The sequence below is a fragment of the Budorcas taxicolor genome, chromosome 15 (genome assembly GCF_023091745.1).
Source record: "Budorcas taxicolor isolate Tak-1 chromosome 15, Takin1.1, whole genome shotgun sequence".
Lineage (NCBI taxonomy): Eukaryota > Metazoa > Chordata > Mammalia > Artiodactyla > Bovidae > Budorcas > Budorcas taxicolor.
Window position 1 is genome coordinate 74,331,217 of NC_068924.1, and position 18,342 is coordinate 74,349,558.

Consider the following 18,342-nt stretch of genomic DNA (forward strand, 5'->3'; position numbering starts at 1 on the left):
CTCCTCCTCCGAGAGCAGTGTGTCTGGACCGCTCAGAAGCTGTGAGCAACCCCTTGGAGAAGCATGGAGGCTTTTTCCCTCGCTAGCTCAGCTGATGCACGTTGAGGGCCCGCCGGGTGTGAGCACGGCCCACAGCAGCCCAGGTTTCACTGACCTGTCTTGTCCCCTCCACCCACCCCCCAGTAAGTTCAGGCTCTGAGAGATCTAGGGGCCTTGTCCCTCCTCCCTCTGTCCACCCTGAGTGTCCGGCACAGTCGGCCCTGCGGTAAACCTGTGTGGGACAGACAGGGAGTGACTGTGATGGTTACTGCACAGAGCTTTGAGAGCCTGGGTTGGGAAGGAGGGACTGGAGTTAGGCAGGAGTTATCTATGGACCCCTTTCCAGCAGATGGTGCAGTTAACTTCAGAGACCCAGCCTGGCTCAGCCCCCGTGACTCTAGGGACTCCTTTTATAGTTCTTTTCTTTAAAAAAAAAAAAAAGAGTGCTCAGTTGCCCTGGGTGGAGAGACGTTGGCAGCAGGAAGGGGCTGGGCCTGCTGCTCTGGGCCCAGCCCCGGGGACCCTCAGCACCCTCTGCCCCCTAGGGCTTCCAGCAGAAGTTCACCTTCCATAGCAAGGAGATCGTGGCCATCAGCTGCTCCTGGTGCAAGCAAGCAGTGAGTGCCACTCCCCTGCGGCTGGCTGTCCCCCAGGGCTGCGCGGGGTGCGGGCTGCAGGTCTCGGCCAGGCCCAGCTCAGCCACGCCCCCCGCCACCCCGCCCTTCCAGTACCACAGCAAGGTGTCCTGCTTCATGCTGCAGCAGATCGAGGAGCCGTGCTCCCTGGGGGTCCACGCCGCCGTGGTCATCCCCCCTACCTGGATCCTCCGGGCCCGCAGGCCCCAGGTGAGTCCCACCCGTGCCAGGAGACCCCAACCCCCGCGACCCCCAGGGTCTGCCGGCCACCCCAGCTCCAGCCACCGTGTCACCCACACCTCCACTTCCCTCGCAGAACACCCTCAAAGCCAGCAAGAAGAAAAAGAGAGCATCCTTCAAGAGGAAGTCTAGCAAGAAAGGGCCTGAGGTTAGACTGGGGACCAGGCGGGCAGCCGGAGGGGAACAGGAGAGGGGGGCCTGTTTCTTGGGAAACTGAGGCCCGCCCCCCTCGGAGCTCATGATGCGGCCATCGCTGGGTCAGTCTGGGCTCTGGGGCCCCCGAGCAGGGGGAGGGGTCAGGTCCTCCTCTGGGGCCAGGCCCACTGTGAGGTCTGACCCCGCGGTGATACTCATGGGGGCACCCGGGGCATGGAGGACAGGGTGAGGGTCCCCCAGGGCGGGAGCCAGCCTTATGGGCTCTCTCTGTCTCCAAGGAGGGCCGCTGGAGACCCTTCATCATCAGGCCTACTCCGTCTCCCCTCATGAAGCCCCTGCTGGTGTTCGTGAACCCCAAGAGTGGGGGCAACCAGGTGCGCACAGCCTTGGGGGAGGGGTGGGGTCTAGCTAAGCTCCTCCCCCCAGCAGGTGTTCCCGGGTCTGCTTCGGCCCCATTCCTCTGTAGCCTCCTTAGCCGGGATTCGGAGAAAGTCGTGTTCTGTCTCCGCCTCTTGCCTCTTCCTGGGCCCACAGGCTTCCCCACCTCAGCCCCCCACCCCTGATGCCTCCCCACTTCCCTGTTGGCTCCTGGTTTCCCGCAGGGCGCCAAGATCATCCAGTCCTTCCTCTGGTATCTGAATCCCCGGCAAGTCTTTGACCTGAGCCAGGGGGGTCCCAGGGAGGCGTAAGTACCTTCCAGGGCTCTGCGGGGGTGGTGGCGAGGGCTGGCCTGGCGCGCTCTCGGGCCACAGCTCAGGGACCCTGACCCCTCTGACTCCGTTCCCGCCCTCTGACCCCAGGCTGGAGATGTATCGCCGGGTGCACAACCTGCGGATCCTGGCCTGCGGGGGCGACGGCACGGTGAGTCCTCCTGCCCCCGACCCCGCCCGACCTGGCCCGCTCTGACCCGGCCCACGCCCACCTGCCCTGCTCTGCCCTGCTCCTCCAGGTCGGCTGGATCCTTTCCACACTGGACCAGCTGCGCTTGAAGCCGCCGCCGCCAGTCGCCATCCTGCCCCTGGGCACTGGCAATGACTTGGCCCGCACCCTCAACTGGGGCGGGGTGAGCGCCCGCAGATGGGGCAGGGAGCTGGGGATGGGGGGGGTGGGGTGCTGTGAGAGGCTCAGACCCCAGAAGAGCTCAGTTCCCACCCCCCACCCCCTGCCTCCAGGGCTACACCGACGAGCCTGTGTCCAAGATCCTGTCTCACGTGGAAGAGGGCAACGTGGTGCAGCTGGACCGCTGGGACCTCCGTGCAGAGCCCAACCTCGAGGCAGGGCCTGAAGAGCGAGACGAGGGGGCCACCGACCGGGTGGGTCAACAGTGGGGGGTAGAGCCGGGGGTGTCTGGGATCTGGGGCAAGTCTTCGTGTCACCAGACTTCGGCCTCTCTTCGGGAAGAGGGAACGGTGGTCCTCAGCTCATGAGAGAGTTGTCTGCAGCCTCTCGGCACATCTTACTAAGCACCTGCTACAACCAGGCACCACTGGTTCTCAGCAGCGCCCAGAGCCAGGTCCTGGCACACGTGAGGCCTGTCAGGGAGGAGGGTCGTCGGCAGGGTGAGGCCTGGGAAGAAAAGCCAGCCGGGCACAGGCTGCTTTGGTGTGCAAGCACTCGGCAGGGCTCCCCAGGAGCTGAGAAGGCCGGTCCGAGGCCCCCTTTCTGCAGAGGTGGCTGTGGGGAGGGGCGAGGTACAAATGGGAGCCCCTCATGCCTGTCCCTTGGCCTTCCTCCAGCTGCCTCTGGATGTCTTCAACAACTACTTCAGCCTGGGCTTTGATGCCCACGTCACCCTGGAGTTTCACGAGTCTCGAGGTGGGCACGTCTTTGCTGAGGAGGCCACCTGCGGGTGGTGGTGGTGGTGGGGAACCCAGGAGGGGCCCCGAGATGGCCAGACCTCTCCCCTGCCAGTACAAGGCTTTCATCCGTCATCAGCCCTCCCGCCCGAGCCCAGCTTGGAAAGCCCCAACAGGCTCAGAGCAGCTGACTGTCCCCCATTTCTTGTCACCACCCAGAGGCCAACCCGGAGAAGTTCAACAGCCGCTTCCGGAATAAGATGTTCTATGCCGGGGTGAGTGAGTCCGAGGCCTGCCGCCGTGCCCAGCCGTTGCCACGCCCACCCGTGGCCACCAGGCCTCAGGACCCCTGTGTGGCAGCGGGCAGGACATGCCCTGTTACCCACAGATGGTGACGCCCTCTGTCTCCCACAGACAGCCTTCTCCGACTTCCTGATGGGCAGCTCCAAGGACTTGGCCAAGCACATCCGCGTGGTGGTGAGCGGGCTGTGCCCACAGGCAGGGTGGGTGGGTCTGGCGGGAGGGAGACCCTCTGGGCACATATGCTCTCAACCCCGTCCGCCTGTTCCTGCCTGCAGTGTGATGGGACTGACCTGACCCCCAAGATTCAGGACCTGAAACCCCAGTGCATTGTTTTCTTGAACATCCCCAGGTGAGGAGGGGGTGGCGCTGAGTGGGCCCTGCTGCCCCTGTCTTGCACACCTGTCCTCTGAAGCCCGTGGCGGTGCCCTCCCCTCCAGGTACTGCGCAGGCACCATGCCCTGGGGCCACCCTGGGGAGCACCATGACTTCGAGCCCCAGCGGCACGACGATGGCTACCTCGAGGTCATCGGCTTTACCATGACCTCCCTGGTGAGTAAGCCAGCATGGGGCCCACCTGGAGCCCCAGGCCTGCCTTGCCCCGGCCCTGGCCCCGAGACGGAAGGGGATGCCTTCCCTGGTGGTCCAGTGGTTAAGAATCCACCTTGCAATGCAGGGGACATGAGTTTGATCCCTTTGGGGGTCCCTAAGTTCCCACATGCCTCAGGGCAACTAAGCCTGCGTGACAAAACTGAGATCTGAAGCAACCAGATAAATATAAAAAAGAAAAAAAAAATAACAGAAGAGTGTCACCAAATTCCTTTTCATTGGCCAGAACTGGAGAATTCACCCTCACCTCCTTTCTCTGGCTGGGGTCTCACCCTCTGCTCTCCGTCGGGTGGGGGAGGGGGATTACTCACTTTGTTCTCCAGCCTGGGAAAAGGAAAGCCTGCGGTCCTGCCAGCCCCTGACCCTGAGTCTCCCGTGCCCACAGGCCGCGCTGCAGGTGGGCGGGCATGGCGAGCGGCTGACGCAGTGCCGAGAGGTGCTGCTCACCACGTCCAAAGCCATCCCAGTGCAGGTGGACGGCGAGCCCTGCAAGCTTGCAGCCTCCCGCATCCGCATCGCCCTGCGCAACCAGGCCACCATGGTGCAGAAGGCCAAGCGGCGGAGCGCTGCCCCCCTGCACAGCGAGTATGTCCCCCCCACCCCTCCCACATGCCCTGGGCCCCAGAGACTCTGCCCATCCCCGGCCTCAGTTTTTCCCTCTGGGAAGGAGGCTAACTACCCCAGGGCAGCTGGGGCGAGGGGCAGTACGTGGTGTGATGCCTGGCGGGGACCAGCAGCTTGGGCAGGGCCCTTGCCAAGCGCCACGTGGTCCCCCTGCCTGCAGCCAGCAGCCGGTGCCGGAGCAGCTGCGAGTCCAGGTGAGCAGGGTCAGCATGCACGACTACGAGGCCCTGCACTACGACAAGGAGCAGCTCAAAGAGGCTTGTGAGTGGCAGGCGGGGTGGGGAGGGGCCGCTGAGGAGCAGGGCCCGGGCTGGGGTGCAGCCCGCTGCTGACGGCCGCCCTGCCCTGCAGCCGTGCCACTGGGCACTGTGGTGGTCCCGGGAGACAGCGACCTGGAGCTGTGCCGTGCTCACATCGAGAGGCTCCGGCAGGTGAGGGGTGGGGCCAGGGCCTGCCCATGGGGCCGCCGCCGGCCCAGGTTCTAGTGGCCTCCAGCCCTGGCCTCTGCTTCTCTTGCCAGGAGCCTGAAGGTGCTGGAGCCAAGGCCCCGATGTGTCAGAAACTGTCCCCCAAGTGGTGCTTCCTCGATGGTCAGTGGCCCCCGAAGGGCCGGGTCCTGTCCTGGGTCCCACCCCGTCCCTTGGCAGTCCTGGGTGGGGTGGCTGGAAACCCGGGCCTGGACAGGGGGCCATCTTCCTCAGCCAGCCCTCTCCCCACAGCCACCACTGCCAGCCGCTTCTACAGAATCGACAGGGCCCAGGTAAGCACTCGAGGTCTGCTCCAAAAACTGCCGGCTCCGGGGCCCCGTGTCACCTGTCCTGCTTGGCCGTCCTGCACAGCCGGACACACCTGTGTCCGCCGATGGGCAGTGCACAGGGATGGTGCTGACGGCAGGGAGCTGGGCACTTGGGGTTGGCTTGTGGGGAGCCTCAAAGCACAGGCATCTTCCAGCCTGACACTGAAGGAAAAGTGCTTTGGGTCAGAGGCTGGGGCACCCGGTAAAGGCTTAGCTGTGGGAAGGGGCTGCAAGCTGGGGGCCCCCTGTATGAGGTCAGGGGATCTGGGGCAGGAAGGGAGAGGAGGGGGTGGGGTGGGGTGGGGTGGGGTGGGGTGGGGTGGGGTGGGGGTTGCTACAGGCCTGGCTGCCCCATCATTGCTCCACCTCACGGCCGTGGCTTCTCCAGGTCTGCTGGCCTGGCGTCCCCCTGCACCCCACATCAGCCGCCCTGCAGGGCCCTGACCCTCGGCCAAACCTTCCCCCCCAACCCTGTAGGAACACCTCAACTACGTGACTGAGATCGCGCAGGACGAGATTTATATCCTGGACCCTGAGCTGCTGGGGGCATCTGCCCGTCCTGACCTCCCCACCCCCACGTCCCCTCTCCCCACCTCGCCCTGCTCCCCCACATCCCGGTGAGTCCCAAGCCTCAGCCAACCGTCCCCCCCGACATTGCCCCAAAGGACAGCCGACTGAAGCCCCCCCTCGCCGGGCTACAGCCAGGCCACGAGCCTTCCGCCCCACTGGCCACCATCCACCCCGCTGCAGTGGCCGGAGACCCGGGCTCCCTCCCGGCCACCCCCACCCTCATCTGAGCACCCTGCAGCCCCCTGGCCTCCTGCTTTCCCCCAGCACCCTGTGGGCACGTGCCCTGCCCTGCTCACTTCACCCTGGGCACCAGTGCCCTCCTCCACCACCACAGTGCAGCCCCACTCACCTGTCTGTTCTTTGCCGCCTCGTTTGCCCGCCTCTGGACTTGTTCTTGCCTCCCCGATCTGCACCCTCCACTCATGTCTCAGCCTGGGTGTGCCTTCTCTGCAGTCTCTCGGGAGCCCCCCTGAAGCTGCTGTTCTGTCACACCACCCAGTCTCCTGTTCTTCTGCACTTCCTGCTGTTCCAGAACACTGTGTTTACTTGTTTGTCTGACTTTGTCTCTATGAGTAGAATGTAAGCTCCCTGAGAGCAAGTTCTCCACCTGTCTTGTTCACGGCTGAGTTGCTGGTGCCCAGAAAAGCACTTGACGTGCAGGAGGCACTCAATAAACTGTTGAATGAACCAAGGGCGCCCTGGGCTGGGGCTGGGAGGGCAGCAAGCTGGGCCTGTGCTGCAGCCACACCACCCTGCCTCACACTGGCTCATCTTACCCTGGCACTGCCACATCACATGTCACCCTGTCATTTCATGTCATCTTGTCACGTCCTGTCACCTCATCCTGTCACCGTCACATCTCGTCACCTTGTCATCTCATCCTGTCACCCTGTCACGTTACCCCATCACTTCTCATCCTGTCACCTCACCCTGTCACATCTCATGTCACCTTGTCACGTCTCATCCTGTTACATCGTCATCTTGTCACCTCATGTCACATCCTGTCACCTTGTCACATCTCATGTCACCCTGTCACATCTCATGTCCTCATCCTGTCACATCTCACCTGTCACATCTGTCACCTTGTCACATGTCACCCTGTCATATGTCACAAGTCACTGTCACATATCCTGTCACATCACATCTCATCCTGTCACCCTGTCACATCTCATGTCACCTTGTCACATCCTGTCACCCTGTCACATCTCATGTCACCTTGTCACCATCACCGTCACATCCCATGTCACATCTCATCCTGTCACCTGTCACATCCCATGTCACATCTCACCGTCACCTTGTCACACCTGTCACTGTCATATGTCACCTCAAGTCACTGTCACCTTGTCCCATCTCATCCTGTCACCATCACATATCACTGTCATCTTGATATCACCCCATATCTCATCCTGTCACCCTGTCGCATCTCGTCACCTTGTCACATCTCATGTCGCTCTGTCACATCTCATCCCGTTACATCGTCACCTTGTCACCTCATGTCACATCCTGTCACCCTGTCACATCTCATGTCACCTTGTCACCATCACCGTCACATCCCATGTCACATCTCATCCTGTCACCTGTCACATCCATGTCACATCTCACCGTCACCTTGTCACACCTGTTGCTGTCATATGTCACCTCAAGTCACTGTCACCTTGTCCCATCTCATCCTGTCACCCTGTCACATATCGCTATCATCTTGTGATATCACCCCATATCCTGTCACCCTGTCACATCTCATGTCGCTTTGTCACATCTCATCCTGTTACATCGTCACCTTGTCACCTCATGTCACGTCTCATCCTGTCACCTGTCACATCCCATCACTATCACATCTGTCACCCTGTCATATGTCACTGTCACATATCCTGTCAGATCACATCTCATCTTGTCACCGTTACATCTCATGTCGCTCTGTCATATCTCATCCTGTTACATCGTCACCTTGTCACCTCATGTCACATCCTGTCACCTGGTCACATCCCATGTCACCCTGTCACATCCCATGTCACATCTCATCCTGTCACCTGTCACATCCTGTCACATCTCACCATCAGCTTGTCACATCTGTCGCTGTCATGTCACCTCAAGTCACTGTCACCTTGTCACATCTGTCACCCTGTCGCATCTCATGTCACTCTGTCATCTTGTGATGTCACCCCATATTTCATCCTGTCACCTTGTCACATTTCATCCTGTCACACCTCACGTCACCCCGTCACATCTGCTCTGTTTGCAGGTTACTGCCAGGGGACGCTGCGCCCCCTACAGGTGAGGCCTCTCCCTGCAGGGCCCCTGCTTTCTCCCTGGTCAGAGGACCCAGGCTCAGTGGGGTGGGTCAGGGCCAGGTGGACCCATACACAGCCTCATGCCCACATAGCTATAGTCACGTTTGCCACAGCCCTAGGCACACGTGCCCCTCAGGCCCACTTTGCACAGTAATACATCACACACATGTTCACGCACTGATGCAAGCCAAGGCCTCCTGTGCCAGAGTGTAACAGGCTGGTGTTCCGAGCAGGTGAAGAGCTCATCGAGGCTGCCAAGAGGAACGATTTCTGTAAGGTACTAGTGCCAGGCTCGGGCTTCTTCCCCTTGGCAGCCCCAGCGGGGCCCGGGGAGTGGGGCCTCTGGCTGGGCCAGGAGCTGCTTGGTTGATCTGTCGTGACCTGGCCCTCTGGGGGGGAGGTCTCCATGTGATTGTCCCAATCTGCCCTGCCCCACCCACAATCATTGTCCCTCCATAGGGGCTTCCTAGCTCAGTCCGTCTGTCCCCAGGGCACAGAAAGGAGTGAGTCTTAGAAGAACTACAGGCTCCAAGGCTCCCAGGGGGTCCAAGGGCACCTGGGATGAGAGATGCCCAATGTCTCTGCCTTGCACTCCCAAAAGACCCCCAGAGACCTCTAGGGATCCTGGGGCCTGTGTGAGTTGGAGGGGCGTTTCTGTGGTGGGAAGGAGGGTGGTCTCGAGGCGCCCCAGCCTTGCCCTGCCTCCTGCCCCCAGCTCCAGGAGCTGCACCGAGCTGGGGGCGACCTCATGCACCGTGATGAACGGAGCCGCACGCTCCTGCACCACGCGGTCAGCACCGGTAGCAAGGAAGTGGTCCGCTACCTGCTGGAGCACGGTGAGCTGTGCCCCTGGGGTCCCTGGGGCCGTTGGGAGGCTGCCAGGCCTCTCTGATCTCTTCCCCCCCACCCTTCTCCAGCGCCCACTGAGATCCTTGATGCCGTGGAGGAAAAGTGAGTATCTGGGCAGGGCAGGACCCCAGTTACCCTGGAAACCACCCAGGCTTCATCTAGCCCCTCGATGTGGATCCTTTCTGAGCCCATAAAACCCTTCCTGGTCACATCTGTCACCCTCTGGGCCACGCCCCGCCCCGCCCCAGGACCCAACACTTCCTGGCCCTTCTGATGGCCCCTGCGGAGACAGGAGGGCCCAGAGGACTGGATGGGGTCCACAGCCAGCCCCTGTTCCCCCAGTGGGGAGACCTGCCTGCACCAGGCGGCAGCCCTGGGCCAGCGCACCATCTGCCACTACATCGTGGAGGCCGGGGCCTCGCTCATGAAGACCGACCAGCAGGTGAGCAGAGGGGCAGGGCGGGCACGGAGGAATCCAAGCAGACACGGAGCCACCCTTCCCCGAACTCCGCCCGTAGGAGAGGGGAGCCTGGGGGAGGGCGGCCTCAGGGGATTCAGAGCTGGCCTTCAACACAGCCCGGCCCCCAAGCCTGAGCCCGAAGAAGGCAGCTCCTCCTGAAGAAGCGCCCTGTCTTCCAGTCTGTTGGGACCAACAGGCTCCTGAGGTGACAGCAGCTCCCCCCCCCCCCCCGCTTCCATCCAGGGCGACACTCCCCGGCAGAGAGCTGAGAAGGCTCAGGACACGGAACTGGCGGCTTACCTGGAGAACCGGCAGCATTACCAGATGATCCAGCGGGAGGACCAGGAGACGGCGGTGTGAGGGCCGGCCAGTCCCCTCCTGGCCTCCGCGCTGCCACATTCCAGTCAGATGGCCACAGAGGGACCCGGGCCCAGGGAAGGAGCCGCGTGCTGCTCCTTGAGGAGCTGCCCAGACCTAGGGCTGGACTCTAAGGAGCTGGGGGGGGGTCTCACCCTGTCCCCTGAGGCCACAGCCTCACCCAGCGGGAGGCTCACAGGGGACCAGGAAACTGGACTGGGCTGCGCAGGCCTGGGGGTGGGGGGCATAGCATTGGGGGCGGCCCTCACCTTCCTGCTGTGGGGGCCTTGGAGTTCAGGGGCCGCAGCTGGGAGGGCAGAGGGCCTTGAGGAAGCCCCCAGGAAGAGGCTTCTCAAGCCTCACAGCCTTTCGGGACTGTCACTCTGAGGCTCCTGGGAGCTCAGCCCCCTCTCCTGCCTTGACCCCCCACCCACCCGGGGTCTTCTGCTGCACCTGCCTGCCCGCCTGCCGCCCTGCTTAGCTCCCCTGTGACCTTCCTCCCAAATCCTGTCATTTCACCTCCGACTCTGTGGCCTGGGGGTTGGGATGGGGCTCCCTCATGGTGACATGTTTACAGCTGGGTGTGACTCAGTAAAGTGTATTTTTTTTTTCTTTCTGCTTTTCTTTTTTTGGGGGGGTGGGGTGGGGGAGTCTTCCTGAAGCAGTGGGATCTGCTGGGGTATCCGCAGGGTGGGGGACTGGACGCCGTAAAGCAGGCCCATTTCAGGGGGTCCTGATTCCTGTGTGGGGGTGCGGTCTGAGGGCCTGCCCGGGACCTGACCTCGGCCAGGCTGCCGGGCTCACAGGGGCTGGGGGAGGAGCCGATTTCCTCCTGCTTCCCGCTTCCCGCTGGGACGATAACAATGAAAGTGAAAGAGGTGGGGCAGGGGCCAGGCCTGGTTTCTCGGGCCCGGTTGCCCAGTGGCTGGGCAAGCCCCCTCCCCCTGGCCTCCACCGCTCTGGCTCCTACGGGGACCTGAAGAGGCGATGCCCGAGGTCCCGGCTCACAAGAGGTGGGCATTTGCAGCCGCTGCAGGGCCGAATCTGGAACTTCTCAGACGGCTCCTGTCCGCTCTTAAGTCAACCAAACCCTGGCCTGCCGGCTCTTCCTTCCTCAACTCCCCCCACCCCCCCGCGCGCCCCCTCCAACCTGCGCTCCGAGAAAAGCGCAGCGGCCTCCGCGGCCCACCCCCTCAACAACCTCGCTCTTCTGGGGTTCCCCTGCGAGCCCCACCGCAACACGGAGCAGAGCCCCTGCACACTTGGTGAAGCGATCCGAGGCGAGGGCTGGTGCTGCTTCCCCAGCATCTAAGGGGCGCTGAGAGTCTAGCGGGTCCTGGGAGGTGGAGGGGGGACTCGACGGGGTTCATCACTGCACCCTCCCGGGGCTCGGCGGACAGAGCCGCACATCGGCTCGAACGTGGGCCCCACGCCGGGACCTGGGACACACCCGGGGCTCCGTACCCCGTCCTGGTCTCCACCTAAGGCTCCGTGGCCGTGGAGGGAAGCGGGCGTCCAGGAGGGAAAGGGGATGGCAAACCGGGGCTGGGGCCGATGGAGCTCCAGATTGGGGCATGGGGAATGGGGTTCGGGGACCGGACGGAGGCCCGCGGCCGGGAGAGCCCGGGATCGGAGGATGGGGGGCCCAGGAGAGCCGGGCGTCTGAGAGCGGAGGGCAGAGGCCGGGTGAGGCGAGGGTGTGGGGCGAGCGGCGGGAAGAGGGGGGTAGGGGCGCGGGGAGGGAGGGGAGGCGGGGACGCCGGGGTCGGGGGGCGGTGCGGGTTTGAGGGGAGGGGGCGGGGCAGGTCCTTCCTCAGTGGGGGGGAGGGGGCGGGGGGGCCCATGTGACCGGCTCAGACCGGTTCTGGAGACAAAAGGGGCCGCGGCGGCCGGAGCGGGACGGCCCGGCGCGGGAGGGAGCGAAGCCGCGCGCGCGGGCAGCGAGCGAGTGAGCGTGCGGGGCCCCGGAGGGTGCGCGGCGGCTTCGGGCCCCCCAGCCGCTGCCCATCTGGGGTCCGGAGGCCGGGAGGGGGTCTGAGCTGCGTCCGGGGCTCCAGGGGGCCCCCGGGGAGATTCCTCCCGCTATGCACCCGGGCTGGCGGCGAGGGTCCAGCCCCCCCCAAGTCCGCCGCCACCGCAGTAGCAGCCCGACCCTTTGGGCCTGGCCTGGGAACTGGGGCAAAGTTTGGGGGGGATTGGTCCACGCCTGCGGCCCCCGGGGGGTACTCTGACCCATGCTCTCCCCTCAGGATGCAGCGCCGAAGCTTCCTCCTCCTCGCCCTCCTCGCCCTGCTGGCGCTCACCTCCGCGGTGGCCAAAAAGAAAGGTGATACGGCGGGGGCGGGGGACTGAAAAGGGGCCGGAGCCCAGGTGAGGCCGGACCCCAAGAAGGGTGAGTCCTAGTCCGGGTTCTGAGCTCTGTTCCCCGGCGTTGCAGACAAAGTGAAGAAGGGAGGCCTGGGGAGCGAGTGTGCCGAGTGGACCTGGGGGCCCTGCACCCCCAGCAGCAAGGACTGCGGCGTGGGATTCCGCGAGGGCACCTGCGGGGCCCAGACGCAGCGCATCCGCTGCCGGGTGCCCTGTAACTGGAAGAAGGAGTTCGGAGGTGAGCTGGGGTGCCCGCGGAGGGTAGGCAGGGGGCGCCCAGCTTCACAGGCCCCATCACAGGCTGCTCAGCTCTAACCTCCCCGGGCTCTCCCGCCAGCCGACTGCAAGTACAAGTTTGAGACCTGGGGGGCGTGTGATGGGGGCACAGGCACCAAAGCCCGTCAAGGGACCCTGAAGAAGGCGCGATACAATGCCCAGTGCCAGGAGACCATCCGAGTGACCAAGCCCTGCAGCCCCAAGACCAAAGCCAAGGCCAAAGGTTAGCGAGGGTGGGGTGGGTAGGGATGGGGTTGTCACAGGTGGCTGCCCCCACCTGTGAAGGCAATGGTGAAGCTGCCGTTTTGGGATACTGGCCAGTGACTTCTTGATGTCTACACTGTCTTTCTATAGGCAGAGACCTTAGGTGGGTGGTACTGAGAGCTCTGCAGATGGGGTTTGGGAGGTTGAAACCCTGGCTCAATAGGATCCAGGGCAGTGGGCCTGGAAGGGCCTGGCTTTGTCATTTCCCAGCAGGTGGGGGCAGTTTCTAGCTGGGAAGGACTTCCTTACTTCCTCTCTCGCTTAGCTTCCTTCCTGACTCTCAGCAGTCCTGGAGGCCAACCAGGCAGAGGGGCATATGCCCACTTCCCAGGTGAGGGGACTGAGGCTGTGTTCCAGGGCTGCTGGGACTAGGACTGAGACCGGGAACTGAGAGGTTTTCTGATTTCCCAGCGGAAGTCTAAGCTGGTGGAGTGAGGAACGTCCCAGGGCATCACAATGGCTGCCCAGGCCCAGGGGCTTCCCAGCGGGCTGATGGAGAACCACCAGGGGGCAGAATTTTGTTTTCTCTAATGTGCGAGCTGCAGGGAAGGGTGGGGGGGTCTCCACTGGGTCACCCGAACCCTGCTAATGCAGTGTTTCTTTCTTGTTTTACAGCCAAGAAAGGGAAGGAAAAGGACTAGCGGCCAGGCCCAGATGCCAAGGAGCCCCGGCTTCACTCGGAGGCCCGGCCCACGCCCTCCCTCCACAGGCTCAAGATGTTACCCACCAGTGCCTTCTTCCTCCTCGTTAGCTTTATCAATCATGCCCTGCTTCTTCCCTTTCACTTGCCCATATCACCCCAAGTGCCCAAAGTGGGGAGGGACAACGGATTCTGGGCAGCTTGAGCACCCCCACCCCCCGCCAAGGGATTTGATTCCCCTGTACCCACTTTCTTTTTCCTCCAACTGGATGCCATTACTAAGAAATAAATAAAATAAATATCTTTTTGTTCCCAATAAAAGCTTTTCTTTTAATATATAAAAGCCCCTTCCCAGGGAGTTTGCTGTGGTGATTTGTTGGAGGTGGGAGAATGGAGGAGAGGGCTGGAGGGAATGGTGGCTTTCGGGGGTTTGGGGGCTTGGCGGTGAGTGCCTCCCAGAGCTCATGGAAAAAGAATGGTTATGAAAATTTCTTCCAGGGGCCCCTATTGACCCCTGGAAGGGTGCCCCCGGTCAAGTCCCCTGAGCCCTTCAGTCCTTTTTCTCCAGGGGCCAGGCCAGGGGTGGGGAGGGAACCCGGGGGCGATAGGACTGACTCCTCCATCTCAGTTTCCCCAGATTCAGGATCTTTGGGTCCAGCCCCCTGCCAATCCAGAAGGTTCTATCTTGAGAGAAGAGAGGTGGGGGTAGCTTGCCCTCCAGCCCTGCCCATTCCCCCCACCCCCATCAAGGAAGACTGTCGGGGTCGAATCCACCCAACCTGAGGGTTTCTCCCTGGTGACCCACTGGAGCGTCCCTCATACTCTGCAGAGGCCAGTGTGAATACCCCTCGCAGTCCCACCTTCACTACATGTGACCCGGGACAAGCCCCCTCCTTGGGGAGGGACAACTCCACAGAAGGATGGAACCGCTCAGCTCAGCCTAGGGTGGGAGGTGGTGGACCCCAGTTCCTGAGTGAACCCCTGATCTCCCCACTGGCCCATCCTGAATGTGACCGGGCGTGCTATAAGGGGTATGTTCAGAGCCCACTCTGCCTGGCTTCCAGCCAGCCCACCCCCCACACCCACCCAACCAGAGCCTGGCTGAGTAGCTGCAGCAAGGCGAGTCTCTGCCCCTGGAGTGATATTTAGAAGGAGGGGCGGAGCCTACATGCGGGGGTGTTGGGGGCAGAAAGCACCGGTTACAGCAGAATAGGGGTCCCTCCCCTTCCATTCCCTTCCTGAGTCTCCTTTTCCGACCACTGGCCCTCTTGCTCCTCCCAAAGGAGGCTCTACTCCCTTCCAGATGTCCCTTCTTTCAGCCATGCCGGCCAGTCACAGTGGGGCAAGGTGCCCATGTAGGCCAGTGCCCCCCAGCTCCCTGAGGCAGGACAACAGAGATGGGTCAGACTGTCCGGCTCAGTCACCTTCTGGGGCTGATCCTCCTCGGCCTGAGCAGAGACCTGGTCTCGGAATCCAGCCAGAGCCTCTTCTGAGCCTCACAGGGTCTCGGGGACCTCAGTTCTCTCCGGAGAACGTGAACACTGAGAAGTGCCTCCAAATCTCCTGGACATCAGCCGAGCCACGCACTCGCCCGCACCCGCGCCAGAACCTCCAGTGGCACCCTGCCTGCCTACCTGGCAGTGCCGATGTTCCGATACTGGCAGAGCAGCAGGTGCCGGAAGGTCTTTTTAAAGGTGGCGTTGCAGAGGGCATAGCAGGCGGGGTTGATGGTGCTGTTGACATAGCAGAGCCAGTAGCCGATGGACCACACGGTCTCGGGGACGCAGCTCTGGCAGAAGGTGTTCACCAGGACCATGACGTTGTAGGGCGTCCAGGTGAGGATGAAGGCCAGCAGGATGGCGAAGATGGTCCGAGTCACCTTGCGCTCCCGGGCCGCCATCTGCCGCTTCTTCCGCACCTGGCTGCGGGCGATGCTGGCAAACTTCCGGGCCACGTTGGCCGCCGGGCGCATGCCAGCCGGTGTGGCAGGCACGATCTCGATGGCCGTCACACACTCGTTGCCTGTCTGCTTCGTTACAATCTGGATCTTGGACCATTTGGAGGCCGGGTTGAGGGTCCGTGGCTGGAGGGGGGGTGCGGGTGTGGCCGGCGTGGTGGCCTCTGTGGTTGACAGCTCTGTGGGTGGGCGTTCCTTGGTGTTTTGGGTGGCGCTGCCCGAGCTGGACTCATTGGAGGTGTCCTTGTCGGCCATGGGGCGTGGCGGCGGCGGCAGCACGGGCGGAGGAGCCTCCTCTAGCTTCCCGTTGCGCAGCTCGCCCCGAGCGGCGGCGTCTCCCTGGGGCTGCGGTTTCTTGATGCTCTGCTTCATCAGGGGGCTCTTGAGGAAGGCCAGGGTCTTGGCCTTCTTCTCCTTCGGGCCTTCGGGCCGGTGCTTGTGAACTCGGCTCCGACTGGCCAGGGAGATGTGGACGTAGAGCACCGTCATGATGACCACGGGCAGGTAGAAGGCGGCGATGGCCGTGCCGAAGGTCACTGCGGGGTTGGACAGGAACTGGATGAAGCACTGGTTGTCGGGCACCGTCCGCTTGCCCACCACAAACTGCCAGAACAAGATGGCAGGCGCCCAGAGCACAAAGGACAGGACCCAGGCGGCGGCGATCATCAGGCCTGCCATCTTGGTGGTGCGCCGGGCGGGGTAGGTGAGGGGCTTGGTGACGCAGAAGTACCGGTCAAAGCTGATGATGAGCAGGTTCATGACGGAGGCGTTGCTCACCACGTAATCCAGGGCCAGCCACAGGTCACAGACCACGGCGCCCAGGGGCCAGTAGCCCTTGATGATGTACACGGTGTAGAGGTTCATGGAGAAAGCGCCTATGATGAGATCGGCACAGGCCAGGCTGAAGAGGAAGTAGTTGTTAACCGTCTGCAGCTGCCTGTTCACCTTGATGGACAGCATCACCAGGATGTTGCCCACGACCGTCACCAGGCTCAGGGAGCCTGTCACCGTGGCAATGAACACCATCTCCACCGTCTCATAGCGGTTATGGGTTGACGTGACCAGGCGCACAGACTGGTTGCCTGAGCTGCTGTTGATCGGGGTGAAGTTCGCCATTTTGGATAGTGGCAGTGGGCGGACAGTGTCTGGAACAAGAGAAGAAGGGGGTGAACTGCTGAAGCGCATGAGAGGCATGAGGTGGGGTGCCCTGGAGTCAAGGGGATAGAGGAGCAACATCGTCCTGCAGAACCTTAGAGAACCCGGTCCCATCACTTCCTCCTGTCTCCACTCACGCGGCATTTCCTGGGTGCCTACTCTGTGTAAGGGGACGACAAAGGATGAGATGGCTGGATGGCATCACTGACTTGATGGACGTGAGTTTGGGTAAACTCCGGGAGTTGGTGATGGACAGGGAGGCCTGGCGTGCTGCAGTCCGTGGGGTCACAAAGAGTCGGACACGACTGAGCGACTGAACTGAACAGAACTCTGTGCAAGTGCTGTTGTAGGCATTGGGGTTACAGACGTGAAGGAGATACACGCAGCCTTCCACTCTCATGAAGCTCACATCCCGATCAGGGGAGACATACAAACACATGAGCAACGAAAAAGCGCTAGAATGAAAACAAGGGCAGGTGACAGAAAATGAGTCAGAGAGGGGATGGGCAGTCAGAGCTGCAGAGAGCGGCCTCGGCGAGGGCGATGGCGGAGCTGAGGCCCAGAGGCACGTGCGAGGCATGGACAGGAGGCCAGTATGGGTGGAGGGGTGGGGGCAAGGGTGGTCCTGACACCAGCACGTGGCTCAGGTCAAAGGTATTCCTTCATTCACCCTCTTTGTCACTTCTTTTTCTTTTTTTAGATTTTTAAAGGTTTTTTTAATTAGAGGATAATCACAATATTGTGCTGGTTTTTTGCTGTCCACCCACAGGAATCAGCATTAGGTACACGTATGTCCCTTCCCTCTTGAACTTGGTCACTTCTTAACCAAACGTTCCAGCGGGACTTGCCCACTAATCCCTACAGAAGGCACTGGGGACAAAGGCAAGAATATATACTACCAGCTAATGTGCATTGTCTACCAAGCACTTTCTATGCTTTTTGTAAGTATTCATTCATTTCATCTTCACAACAAACCTAGGAAGTAGACGCTGTTATTTATTTGTTTATCGGTCATGGGGCATGGCATGTGGGATCTTAGTTCCCTGACTAGGGATCAGACCCGCACCCTCTGCAGTGGAAGCACGGAGTCTTAACCACTCGACTGCCAGGGAGGACATTGTTATTTCTTACTAACAGATGAAGAAACCGAGGCCATAACCTGCCCAAGGTTCCATAGCTCCTGCAGCTCATGTTGCTGTCCCAGAGCTAAGGGATCTGGCAGAGGGAGCCCCAAAGAGCCACAGGAGCCAGTGGTCCCAGAGGTGACTTGACCTGATCACGGAGCAGGTGGCGTGGAACTGGAAATTCAACGAGGAGGGGACAGTGCCACTGTGGCAGCCCCTCCCGGAGCACCCCCCCCATCCCCAGGGCGTGGGGGTGCAGCGCAAGGGCAGCTGGGGTCTGTTTGTGAAGAACCAGAAGCCCAAAGGGCCTGTCCACTGAGGCGAGACTCCAAGGGCTTCCCGGGGGCCAGTGCTCGATGGGAACCCGAAGGGGGAGCGAGTGGCCCAGAGGGGCTGCGGCAGGGGTGCCCGCGGCCAGCCCTCGAGGGTGCCCCTCGCCTGCCAGTGCCCACTGGGTGCCCTTGCCGGAGGTCCCCAAGCCTGGGGCCTCTCCCTGAAGCCTCTCCGCATCCCCCCACCTCCTCTCCCTCCGTGTGAGGGAGGCCCACGCCCAGCGCGCTGTGCCAGGGCAGCCGTTCAGCCCAGCCTCCTTCACACCCGCCAACACGCGCACCATTACACACGCACACGGGCCCATCACAGCCCCGCCAGCCCCGCAGCTCCCTGGCGTATATACGTAGTTCTGTGCGTCTGTGTGAAAGAGAGGCGGAGGAAGCGGGGTGTGGAGGAAGGAGCCCGCGCCCCACAGCCCAGGCTCCCAGGGTCTTAGCTGGGCGGCCATGCGCAAGCCACCTCGCCTCCCTGCCCCTCCTGGTCTCCTTTGCAAAGTAGAGAGAGGCT

The 18,342-nt window shown here is 62.1% G+C and overlaps 3 protein-coding genes across 7 annotated transcripts in view; 2 read left to right on the plus strand and 1 right to left on the minus strand.

The window, feature by feature from the left end:
• DGKZ (diacylglycerol kinase zeta) overlaps positions 1 to 10,325 on the plus strand; it is a 31,252-nt gene extending 20,927 nt beyond the window's left edge. For all 4 annotated transcript variants that reach the window (XM_052652718.1, XM_052652719.1, XM_052652716.1 and 1 more), the window contains 25 exons: positions 585 to 656; positions 768 to 884; positions 991 to 1,062; positions 1,349 to 1,444; positions 1,673 to 1,755; positions 1,871 to 1,931; positions 2,020 to 2,133; positions 2,243 to 2,383; positions 2,807 to 2,885; positions 3,086 to 3,141; positions 3,281 to 3,343; positions 3,445 to 3,518; positions 3,607 to 3,718; positions 4,161 to 4,360; positions 4,560 to 4,660; positions 4,751 to 4,830; positions 4,920 to 4,989; positions 5,119 to 5,159; positions 5,673 to 5,812; positions 8,005 to 8,036; positions 8,287 to 8,330; positions 8,769 to 8,889; positions 8,971 to 9,004; positions 9,245 to 9,344; positions 9,606 to 10,325. In XM_052652718.1, the coding sequence (XP_052508678.1) occupies positions 585 to 656; positions 768 to 884; positions 991 to 1,062; positions 1,349 to 1,444; positions 1,673 to 1,755; positions 1,871 to 1,931; positions 2,020 to 2,133; positions 2,243 to 2,383; positions 2,807 to 2,885; positions 3,086 to 3,141; positions 3,281 to 3,343; positions 3,445 to 3,518; positions 3,607 to 3,718; positions 4,161 to 4,360; positions 4,560 to 4,660; positions 4,751 to 4,830; positions 4,920 to 4,989; positions 5,119 to 5,159; positions 5,673 to 5,812; positions 8,005 to 8,036; positions 8,287 to 8,330; positions 8,769 to 8,889; positions 8,971 to 9,004; positions 9,245 to 9,344; positions 9,606 to 9,722 (2,220 nt within the window). In that variant the 3' untranslated portion in view covers positions 9,723 to 10,325. The remainder of the gene's footprint in view (positions 1 to 584; positions 657 to 767; positions 885 to 990; positions 1,063 to 1,348; positions 1,445 to 1,672; positions 1,756 to 1,870; positions 1,932 to 2,019; positions 2,134 to 2,242; positions 2,384 to 2,806; positions 2,886 to 3,085; positions 3,142 to 3,280; positions 3,344 to 3,444; positions 3,519 to 3,606; positions 3,719 to 4,160; positions 4,361 to 4,559; positions 4,661 to 4,750; positions 4,831 to 4,919; positions 4,990 to 5,118; positions 5,160 to 5,672; positions 5,813 to 8,004; positions 8,037 to 8,286; positions 8,331 to 8,768; positions 8,890 to 8,970; positions 9,005 to 9,244; positions 9,345 to 9,605) is intronic.
• A 299-nt stretch (positions 10,326 to 10,624) lies between these two features.
• MDK (midkine) lies at positions 10,625 to 13,501 on the plus strand. 2 transcript variants are annotated; one of them, XM_052652846.1, is made up of 5 exons: positions 10,625 to 10,732; positions 11,969 to 12,045; positions 12,157 to 12,324; positions 12,424 to 12,585; positions 13,242 to 13,501. In XM_052652846.1, exons 1-5 carry the CDS (start codon positions 10,707 to 10,709, stop codon positions 13,265 to 13,267), a joined length of 459 nt encoding a protein of 152 aa, XP_052508806.1. In that variant the 5' UTR covers positions 10,625 to 10,706; the 3' UTR covers positions 13,268 to 13,501. The 2 variants fall into 2 exon arrangements, with proteins under 2 accessions (XP_052508806.1, XP_052508807.1); XM_052652847.1 differs by lacking the exon at positions 10,625 to 10,732 and adding an exon at positions 11,644 to 11,667.
• Positions 13,502 to 14,896: 1,395 nt separating this feature from the next.
• CHRM4 (cholinergic receptor muscarinic 4) lies at positions 14,897 to 16,522 on the minus strand. The gene has a single exon (XM_052652848.1). The coding sequence runs from the start codon at positions 16,520 to 16,522 to the stop codon at positions 14,897 to 14,899; it is 1,626 nt and encodes a 541-aa protein (XP_052508808.1).
• Positions 16,523 to 18,342: the final 1,820 nt, after the last annotated feature.

Coding starts and splice junctions, on each gene's coding strand:
- MDK (XM_052652846.1), top strand. CDS start 10,707: ATGCCCGAGGTCCCGGCTCACAAGAG. Junction 10,733..11,968: donor GAGGTCCCGGCTCACAAGAG/GTGGGCATTTGC, acceptor CTCTCCCCTCAG/GATGCAGCGCCGAAGCTTCC. Junction 12,586..13,241: donor GACCAAAGCCAAGGCCAAAG/GTTAGCGAGGGT, acceptor CTTGTTTTACAG/CCAAGAAAGGGAAGGAAAAG.
- CHRM4 (XM_052652848.1), bottom strand. CDS start 16,522: ATGCCGCGTGAGTGGAGACAGGAGGAAGTGATGGGACCGGGTTCTCTA.